The sequence below is a fragment of the Helianthus annuus genome, chromosome 17, assembly GCF_002127325.2.
Source record: "Helianthus annuus cultivar XRQ/B chromosome 17, HanXRQr2.0-SUNRISE, whole genome shotgun sequence".
Taxonomy (NCBI): Eukaryota; Viridiplantae; Streptophyta; class Magnoliopsida; order Asterales; family Asteraceae; genus Helianthus; species Helianthus annuus.
In genome coordinates this window covers 89,395,602-89,406,311 of record NC_035449.2, presented here as the reverse complement: position 1 = coordinate 89,406,311, position 10,710 = coordinate 89,395,602, and the positions used below count along the sequence as shown (strand labels likewise).

Here is a 10,710-nt window from a genome sequence, read left to right as displayed (position 1 = left end):
ATCAACTTTTTTACAACCTTCATTATGAGCCTCTTAAATACATTTGTAGTAAATACAAGTTTTTATGCTTACATTACAATACTAAATGAGGTTAGTTTAGGGGTAAAATCGTCATTTTGGCACCATCCTCTAATAAATGTATTGTAATAACCATAATATCTATAATACATTAATATATTATAAACAACATAAATACACTAAAGAAAATAATTGAAACCGTTGTTCATAAATTGGAATGATTAAGCATAAATTGGATTAAATGATTATTTAATAAACTATAAAACATTAAAGAAAATAATACGAACAGTAGAGCATAAATTGGATCACATGATTAACATTCTAAAACTGATATAGTCCTTTCTTGGATTGTAATTGGAATCGTTGAGCATTAATTGGTTTTGACCATTAACATTCTTACACCGATGAACATTTGTTGCTCGGATACTATTTAACCGTTCAAGACAGTATAGCAAGTTTCACACGTACAACACTTATATATGATGCTGAAGCAATCCCACCGCGTCACACCTTCGCCGTTGTCACCAACCAACTACCGCTACGAACCAGAACAGCCATCGCCGTGAATCACCATTCGACGCAACTTGGTTAGTAACCACTTACCACCACTGTTCCGCCACGAAACCAGGTAACTATTACAACTTTCATTATGAGCCTCTTAAATACATTTGTGTCTTTCAAGTTGTAATTGCCTATTAACAAGGGGCCAGAAATAAACAAAATTTGACCCGTTTCTAATTCCCCATTTCCTGTTCTCACACCCTAAAATGTTATTCCCCTTCGTCCGTGAAATTGAACAGGCCCTCCATGGAAGCACGAATCGGTCTTCTTTCTTCTCTGTTATGGCAATCGATGGGGCAACAAATCCTTACCAAGATAAGTTTCGCAATCTTCAATACAGGTTATTGATGTCCAATGTTCTCAATCGACCTTCAATCTTCAATACAGGTTATCGATCTCTCTCTATATAATAAAGAATTTTACTTTTGAATGTTAAATGTTTAATCTGCAAATTCTCAATTGAAGCAAAGCTAGGGCATGAAACGAAACAATTAATCAATGCGATGTTAAATTAAAACCGCATTTCACATAACTGGATACGAAACTACTTCATCAACAACCGAAATCAAAAATACGAACAACTTTTTACACCTAAAATGAGTGTTCGTGTATGAATCCCTAGCAAAACAACTACCAGAAGAGATGAATTGCACAGTACATTCACTATGTTCTTCGGAAACTGAATTTAACTACGATTTCTATCGCGATTAGGAAACTCAGAACGAAACCAATAGATTGTTTTCATTTGCACAAATCTAACCTAAAAACCATTAATCTTTATGCCTATGTTACAGAACACGTTTATGCTTTGTTTTTAGCTTCTTTACACGTATCTGTAGTTTTGTTCTTTACCTTATGCAAAACTAAATAAGTTGCAATGTATTAGGATTGGTTTAAGCTATGTATCTTTTCTAAAACCAGGTGCTCGAGTCATGTACCAGATGCAGTTGGACAAAATCCTGCTCATTTTGACCTATCATCAGCAAGGCGCCAGCGAGCCAATGCGCTGATATCTGGTGACTGGTTAATCCTCCAGGTTCAAGAGCTCATATCTCTTGCTTATCACAACTAGAACTTCCAACCAAATTACATGTGACATCCTAACACTTCTAAAATTCCTTTCTATTAAGTCCCTTGATTTTAGATATATTGTTGTTGATCATACGTATAATGCGGTGGTGGTTGGGGCGGGATGTGCTGGACTTAGAGCTGCTATAGGCTATCTGAGCCTGGATTCAATACTGCTTGCATCAGCAACCTCTTTCTAACTCGGTCACATACTGTTGTTGCTCAGGTTTGTTGGTTCTTAGATGTTCATCCTAGGGCTTTTGAGTATTATTATTATTTTAATATTGTTGAAGAAAGGCTTAATGATATAGTTGGAAGTGCATATTATGTCGCACCAGAAGTTCTGGCATAGAGCATACAGTTTGGAAGCAGATATATGGAGTATTGGTGTTATTTCATATACAGTCTACATAGATCATACAGTTTGGAAGCACGTATATGCGTTAGTTCTTCACTCTTCGTAGATTTTTAATATTTTTTAATGTTTTATAATTACATTTATATTATTTCAACAGGTTTCAAGTGAAAAATAAGCAATTTTTCCGCAATTTTACGACCATTACTTCATTTAGAGTTGTTGGTACTCTGATTTCGTTTGCCATCGTATCGTTCGGTATGTTAAATGCTTACAACTAAACATCTCAGTGGTCTTATAATTTTTTTAGGATGTGTTGATTTTATTTATGTTTATTAGACTTTAACTTGATTATTATTTTTTTTATTTCAGGGGCAACGCGTCTGTTTCCTTTATTAGATATTGGTTACCTTGAGCTCAAGGACTATCTCAGTATTTATTCTTTTTCCTCATTTTTCTAAAATTTTGATGAATTTTTTATTTTATGACGTGAATGTGATATATACCCAGTATAAACTTAAAATATCATATATACCCCTTTTAAATGAACTTTTAGTTTATGACCGGTTTTACCCTTTTCAAACACATTACCTTTTTTAACCTTAATTTAATTTTTGCGGATATATTTGTTGCTTCGATCATAGCTTAGTCTGAGAACTCTTCTTAATTAAAAAGAAAATTTCAATCACAATATCACATGCAAAATTGATTAATTTGTTCTTTTTTAAATTGTTAGTTACGAGGAAAAATAGGTAATGGTTTTTTAAGGTTCATTAATGATACTATATTTAGGTTAGCCACACAACTCTAAAATATGTATTTAAATCAAATTAAAAGAATTAAACTTTTTATAAATCATGTGGTGTCCAAAGCCATATAAATGAACCATCACATTCATAATTAATAATGTACAAGTGGTAGGTATTTCTTAATAAATTGTTTCTCTTTTATAAAGTCTAACATTATATAAAAACCAATTCAAGAAACTCTAACTACAAGCCATATAAAAGTCCCTTTAAAATTAATTAAATTGCATTGTTTTATTGTGCCGCTTTGAATATCCCTGTCATTTAATATCATTCATTAGGATATGATTAATTTGTAGACAGTTGAACGGTCTTTGGTTATGCTATAAGATTGTCGGCTTTGTTATGTTTGTAAGTTCATAGTTCCCTTTCCTCCTCTATTGCCATGGCCTGCCCCCTTAGTTTGCAAACGTCCGACGGTGGTACAAGCAGTCATATGTTCCTTAGTGAACTCCGTGAAGGGAGCACCAGACCTATCATGATAATGGTTTGTAGAAAATGGGACGTGACAAGTGTTAACGGCAGGTACATGAGCACCGATTATATTGTCACTGACATAAAGGTAGTTTTTTACAACTTTTCGATGCATATATACGTAAACATAGTATACCATTTTTAATAGTTTTCTTTTCGTTATTTCACTGCAGTCAGTTGGTTGGTGATGGGATTGGGGATGACGGTGGCATGCGTTAGCAAAAGTTTGGTCTATGTGTTATCCAATAAGATAGGAAGGCGTGCGAGAGTTTATTCGTTTTTCCTTTTTCTGTTTCATGTTTTTTTTCTTGGAAGACATCTTTTTTCACTTCTTTTTGGCCAGAAAGTTTTGCCAAGGAAACAACTTATGGTCCATGGTTTAATAAAGTTTAAGCATGCCCCTTTGTAGGCGTATTGTCTTACATGTTATGCACCGGCCGTCTCAGACATCTTACCATGAACAAACAATAGCTATTATGCATGCCGTGCATCGCACGGGCTTTCTCCCTAGTAAAAAGAAAAGATAAAACATGCAACATGTATTTATTATGAACACACTTTTCCCGGCAACTTGTTCTTCGACTCATCAAATCGCAAGTACCACTTTTCCAAAATGCTTATAGAATAATATTTATAGTTACATTTTCAAAGTTCAATAAATCATTATCCTTTATAATTTTACAACGGTTTATAACCTTCATTATTTACTATATGAAACTTTTATCCCAAAATCATTATCCAATTTATGGTGTAAATTAAGTAATTCATGAAATAGACAAACACATAAACAAATAAACAACATGATCAAAGTCACACATTTTTTTGTTAAATCTTCTTTCGTAATCGCATTTTAAATCATCTATAGGTGTAACATATTCCTACAATCCTACATTAAAATAGATACATCAATCAACACAAATACATATCATATTTCTCAACCTACAAATGATAAAAAATTACGCGTTATACAAAGTCTAGTATGAAGCCAAGGAGTCCAATGGTGATCAACAACACCGGGGAATGAACCGGCGTGACTGCAGCCGGACCGTTGTTGGCTTTGTGGTTAGCAGATTTATCGACATTATCACAACTAAGACCATCCTTGCCTCCTTTACACATGCTAGCAAAAAGCCCCGGAGGGTATTTACCATACAAGTTAATGTAACTAAACAAAGTCGATGCACAATTGGTCTTCTCATCGTTAACTTGTTCCCAATGAGGGCAGGCGATTTGCAAAAACGAGTTGCAACACAGGTCACGTTTGTATACGGGTCCTTTGCATTGGCTTGTGATGATCGTGTAGTTTTCGTTCTCAAAATTCACCGGACAAGCTGCCGAAAATGTCCAAGATGATTCAAGATTCCCGGTTGTAGCTTTAAAAGCCATATACATATACATATAGAGATATACATACATATACATAGACATGTATATACACACACATATATACTTACACATACACATACACGCACATGAACACTTTTTTTGTTATATGATACGTGTACTACTAAAAATCAATTAACCACCAGGTTCAGTTTTTTTCCCGATACTCGGATATTTCTATCAACTTATCACCAGAATTTTAGGTTAATCATGTCACATGATAACACAGAATGTCATTAAAAATACATAACAAAAATACATTCTTACGTATAGACATACATACACATATGCATATATGAACATCAAGGTTCACATGTTTATTCATTCATATGAAATTAGATGAAACGAGCCTAATGTGTTTATGCAAATTCAATAGGTATCGAGAAAGAAATGAACTTACATTGTTAAAAGCCATATATGCATACAAATACACATACACATACACATAGATATATATGTCTATCGGTCTATGTACATAACATACACATATTTGTCATACACATACACATATACATGTACATGTATGAACATCAAGATTCATGTAGGGGCATTAAATGAAACATATCAAACAAGCCAAAGATTGTATAGCAAAGATTGTTCAATAGGAATCGAGAAAGGAAAGATTGAACTTACATTCTTTTTGCTGAAGAAGATTACGTGTCGTCCCTCGATAAGAATCAAGAGCATTATCTATCAACATTCATAAATCATCAAAAACCCAAATCAATTACGAGAAATATAAGACAAATGAATAAACATTATTGAAAACCCCTATAAATTATCGAATATATTGAAGAAAAATATGAAATATTTTACATGAGATATGGGAAGAAGAGACCACGAAAGCAGGTGCCAAGAGGATTAAAAGAATGCAATGCAGGAACCTAATAGAATCCATTAATTGTCTTCTTCCTGCATCGATCTATTTTTCTACCTTTTTGTTTTATAATTTTCATAATTAGTTTTTATTATTTTGGCTAGAGGAAATGGAAATAGAAACGATCGAGGAAGAAAGGTTAGAATAGAATGTATATTTGTTTACTCATGTAGGATACAATTTACCCTCTCAATCTATTTGTCTTGTCGCACTTTAAATCCCCATGTCATAAAAATGTGTACATAGATTAATTATAAGATTTATTGCAAAAAGGGATGGTTAAAATCTTTTAAATAAGAATTAGAGAGAAAACATGGGAAATAAAAATATACTTGATTATGTCAATTTGTATGCATATTATAAGATGTTAAATAAAAGGGTTATTGGATTTTATCACCCTCAATTATCGGCCTTTGGCCGTTGTCACCCGCAACTAACACTTTGACACCCGGCACCTTCAACTTGACTTTTTGTTTGTGCTGGCACCACCCAGTTAAGTCTTCACTAACTGGGTTTGTTTTCTATCCGGCGTGGCACAAATTTGATGAATTGGAGCTGATTACGTGGTGATGATGTGTCACTATATCACATGTGGCATGATGATGTGGAAATGGATCTCTTATAATTTAGGGGTTATTATAAGGTGTACAAACAAGATGCACAAACAAAACACAATCTACGCAAATAATCTGGATTTGTGATTTTTATAAGGGATCCTATTTCACTTCTGTTCTCACAATCAAAGCTCACAAGTAAACAGAATCTGCATAAACAAGATACAAAACTGAAGAACTGAATGATCAAAGGCAATCTTCACAAACAAGATGCAGATCTGAAGATCCCATTTCATTTCTGCTCTCACTATTAAAGCTCAACAATAAAACACAATCTACACAAACAAGATGCAGATCTGAACGAATTGTTAACGGATCGTTGCTCGATCCTATACTTACAGCATTTATTCAGTCACTCTCTGCTTCCTTTTGCACATCGATCCTATACTTACAGCGTTTAATCAGTCACACTTTCGAATCTTCAAGTGTTGCATTGGTTCTATGTTCATCGGTTAGGGTTCCGGTAGCCGGTAGTTCGACAGTGCCCTAATCGGCGCCGTAGAGGACGGAGGTAGGGCGGACGTGGAGGAGAATGACGGAGTCTCCTGGCCGCCGGAGGTAGTTTTGTACCGCCCAGTTAACGGCGTTGGCGCTCTCGTCGCTTAGATCGACGACGATGGCAATTTTCCGGTGAGTTCCGGGGGTTAATAGGGTGGATTTTGGGAAGATGAGTTCCGGCGTTTCCGGTGATTGCTGGTGGTGGAGTTACGGATGACGTCACTGAAGATGAGGTTGTGTGGTGATTTGTGGAAAGTGTTGAAGATTGTAAAGTTGCAGGAGGTCTGTAATGGAGGGTTTTGTTGAGAGATGATTAAGTGGTGATGGTGCTTGATATAAGTAAAGTGTCACGTAGTCGCCACGTAATAATGTCCAAGTAAGCAAGATGGGGACACGTAGGATCAAAAACTAACAGAGTTAGTAATGAGTTAACACAGTGGTGCTAGCATAAACTAAAATTCAAGTTGGAGGTGTCGGGTGTCAAAGTGTTAGTTGGGGGTGGCAACGGCCAAAGGCCGATAGTTGGGGTGATAAAATCCAATAACCCTAAATAAAAACTACAAAAGTGTTAACACATAGAGTTGACACGTAATTTAGTGTTCTTTGTATTTTTCCAAATTTCATTAAATTCTATATTATATTCAGCATCATACTCGATAAACCCCACGAATAACAAAGCTAAGGTAGAGTCTGAGTATGGTAAGATGTAGACAGTCTTACCTCTACCCCTTAGAATAGAGAGACTGTTTCCAGTGAGACCCCTGACTAGATAGTAGTTTTGCATCAAACCTTAGACATAAAGCACATAACACTAAGCAATTAAGACAAAGGCCAATTAATGCAAGTACTCACATTTGAATGGCATTTACAAGCATAATACAAGACAAAATCTTCTATTTTTTTTTTACTTTATGTTTTAACCACAAAGGTTTTTATTTTTACAAGCCCCCCTCAAATTTTGTAGGTTTTTTTAAACCATTTTTAATTCTTAACCCTTATATTATTATAAATAAAAATATCAAGCGTCCCCTGAATTTTAATAAACTTATTTTTACCATTTTTAAGTTGCTTTACACCACAACTCCCGAATTTTTTTAAACCATTTTTAATTCTTAACCCTTAGAATAAAAAGAAAAGATGATATCCTCTAATTTACCAAAACAACCAAGTGAGTTAAACTAGAAGAGTGCAGTTCAAATATGGATAGTGATGTGTGTAAAATGCAACATATAAATTACATCAAATGAGGCATAAAACTAACCCTTTTTTAGTACTAATGTTGGAAAAAGAGTGTTTTTGTCTTCCTTTTGTATTTTCAGGATTAAATGAGCTCAAATTCACAAAAGAAGCAAAAAGACAGCTAAATCTAACATAAATACAAGAAAAGGAACATAAGTGGATTGCCCGACCCTTCAACAGCATCTTCCCAAGCAAAATAGAGAAGGCAGAAGACTGAACAAGCCCCGTGCTCAGCCAGCACGGGGCCGTGCCCAAGAAGCAGCAGAAAAGACAAACCTATAGAAGCTTCTATTGCCCACCACGGGGCCGTGTCCAGTGAACACGGGGGCGTGGCGAAAGTACAGCAGGCGCATTAATTGTAATTGCGAATTACAATTAATGAAGAGAGAGTGTGTCAGACAGGCACGGGGGCGTGTCCAGCGGACACGGGGCCGTGCCCAGCCTTCTGTTCAGCCTATAAATAGGAGTGCTTGGCTTCATTGCAACTCATCCCTTGGCACACCACCTCTCTCACACTTCATCCACCACCCACCACCATTACAACACCATCATCCACCACCATCATCCATTGTCCATCATAGAGTGTGTGAGTCGTCTCGGGATCCAAGATTGATCGTAAGAGTTCTTGACAATCAAGGCCATGTTTGCCTAAGTCTCTTACATCACTTGGTGAAGACAAGTGTTTAGTATAATACTTTTTATTTTTAATCTTTTGCACTTTTTATTTGGTTTTGTATTAATGACTTTAATAACTAGTTGCTTATGTTGAAGGTGATCTTTCCTTATCGTTTGTCCGTGGTGTCTTGGCATTATTTTACTGTCTATATAAAATAAAAGATTTTCACCATTCATATCTCCACGGTCTATATGGAGGTATGTTGGCTACCTGGTCGGGGGTTAAGGGAACGGTTTGGTAAGGGTCTTGCCCTTGTTCAGCGTTTACAGGTCCTGCAAGGGACCTGGGTCAAATTTAGTAGGATCTCCTTCAATGCCCATAGGTATTGGATGGCGGGGATCCAATCTCTTTGACCCCCTCATAAGTTAACTACTATTAATACTATAACCCGGCTATTTAGGACTGTATCCCTGCTGACTCAGACTACTTAGTCGAGGGTAACGTCACCGCCAAAAGCGGGGCCTACCATAATTTGCATTAATAACTTAATTCATTATCTTCCAATAATCTAACCCTTTAGGATTGTATCCTTGCTGACTCAAACTACTGGGTTGAGGGTAACGTCGCCTTCAAAAGAGGGGCCTACTACAATAACTAAGATAATCTCTTAAACAAGTGCAAAAGTGCGAAAATAATCAAAGGTTATACTAATACACGAGTCGGATCCAAGTGATTCATCTTGTCTATCTGTTTTTATTTTATTTTTATTTTTCAGCATTTAGTTGGTTTTTATTTTCTTAGTTTAAAACCCTTTTCTAACATTTTGATTTGATTAGACATTGAGGATAAACCGGTACTAAAAGCTCTTGTGTCCTTGGACGACCTCGGTATCTTAGCAACACTATACTACGTCCACGATGGGTGCACTTGCCCATATGTGTGTTTAGTGTAAGTAAATATCGTGTTTTATAAATTTAAAACTTGGTTAAAAGTGTAAAAAGGGCTTAAAATATACATCAAAAATATATTACACTACACACGCATCAAGTTTTTGGCGCCGCTGCCGGGGACACAAGGATTTTAAGAAAGCTTAAAATCGACGGCCTAATCAGTTTTTCAAAACCTTTTTAAAACGCGCGCACATTTTTATGCATTTTAGTTTAGTTTGCATTTACAGTAGCCTGAACACGGGGCCGTGCTCACTGAACACGCCCCCGTGCTGCATATTTTTTAGTTAGATACCCAGATACAGAGTCTGAACATGGGACCGTGCTCACTGAACACGCCCCCGTGCTCAATGTGACCAGTAACTTTAATTAAAACGCCCAGATACAGACCCTGAACAGGGGGCCGTGTTCACCAGAAACGGGGCCGTGTCCAGCATTCTGTTTCCGTCTTTGTTTTTGTTTTCTGGTCCCGAGACTCAGTTGTGGTCTGCTGAGTGATTCTTATGGATCAATACTCAGGAGGTTACAACTACACCTATGAGGAGGATGATTATATGAGAGACTATTGCACTAATTGTGTAAACCCGCACTCGGTACAATATTGTAACTTGTTTCAACCATCCAATTCATACAACCATTATGAGGAGCCCAGGTACGAGCCATCAACTTCATACACATCCTATGAAGACCCAAGGTATGAACCTCCTGCCTCATACTCATATTTTGATGAACCAAGGTATGAGCCTTCGTACTCATACTTTGAGGATTCAAGATATGAACCACCACCTTCATACACTTATTATGAGGAACCATGGCGTGAACAACCCACCTCATATGAGTACTATGAAGAACAAAGTTTCGACCCTTATCCAACATATACTTACAATGAACAACAATGGTGTGAACCATCTACTTCATGTGGGTACTATGAGGAACCAAGGATCGAACAACCGGATTCAAGCTTTGAGGATCCCAATTCTTTTTCTCTCACTGAAGTGACCAATAGGATATTAGAACACATTAAAACTATCGAACGTTGCATAAAAGAATCTCGCGCAAGGGAAGAGGAGTCCCGCGCAAGAGAAGAATTAAATTGTAATAATAACGTAGAGATAGTTGAAAATGTAAAAATGGAAGAACAAGAAAGTGAAAAACCGACACATGAGTTAAACAACGAAAAAGGTGAGGCCGATAACGTTAAATTACAGAAAGAGTCTAATTTAGAAGAAATTAACCTCTTGTTACCTACTTTCG

General features: G+C 36.3%; 1 protein-coding gene across 1 annotated transcript; it reads right to left on the bottom strand.

Annotated features, from left to right (window-relative positions):
* Positions 1-4,245: 4,245 nt before the first annotated feature.
* LOC110923464 (GPI-anchored protein LLG2) lies at positions 4,246-4,668 on the bottom strand. The gene has a single exon (XM_022167549.2). It carries the CDS (start codon positions 4,666-4,668, stop codon positions 4,246-4,248), a length of 423 nt encoding a protein of 140 aa, XP_022023241.2.
* Positions 4,669-10,710: the final 6,042 nt, after the last annotated feature.

Excerpts from the sequence above, each read along its gene's own strand:
- LOC110923464 (XM_022167549.2), bottom strand. The coding sequence starts at position 4,668 with ATGGCTTTTAAAGCTACAACCGGGAATCTTGAATCATCTTGGACATTT.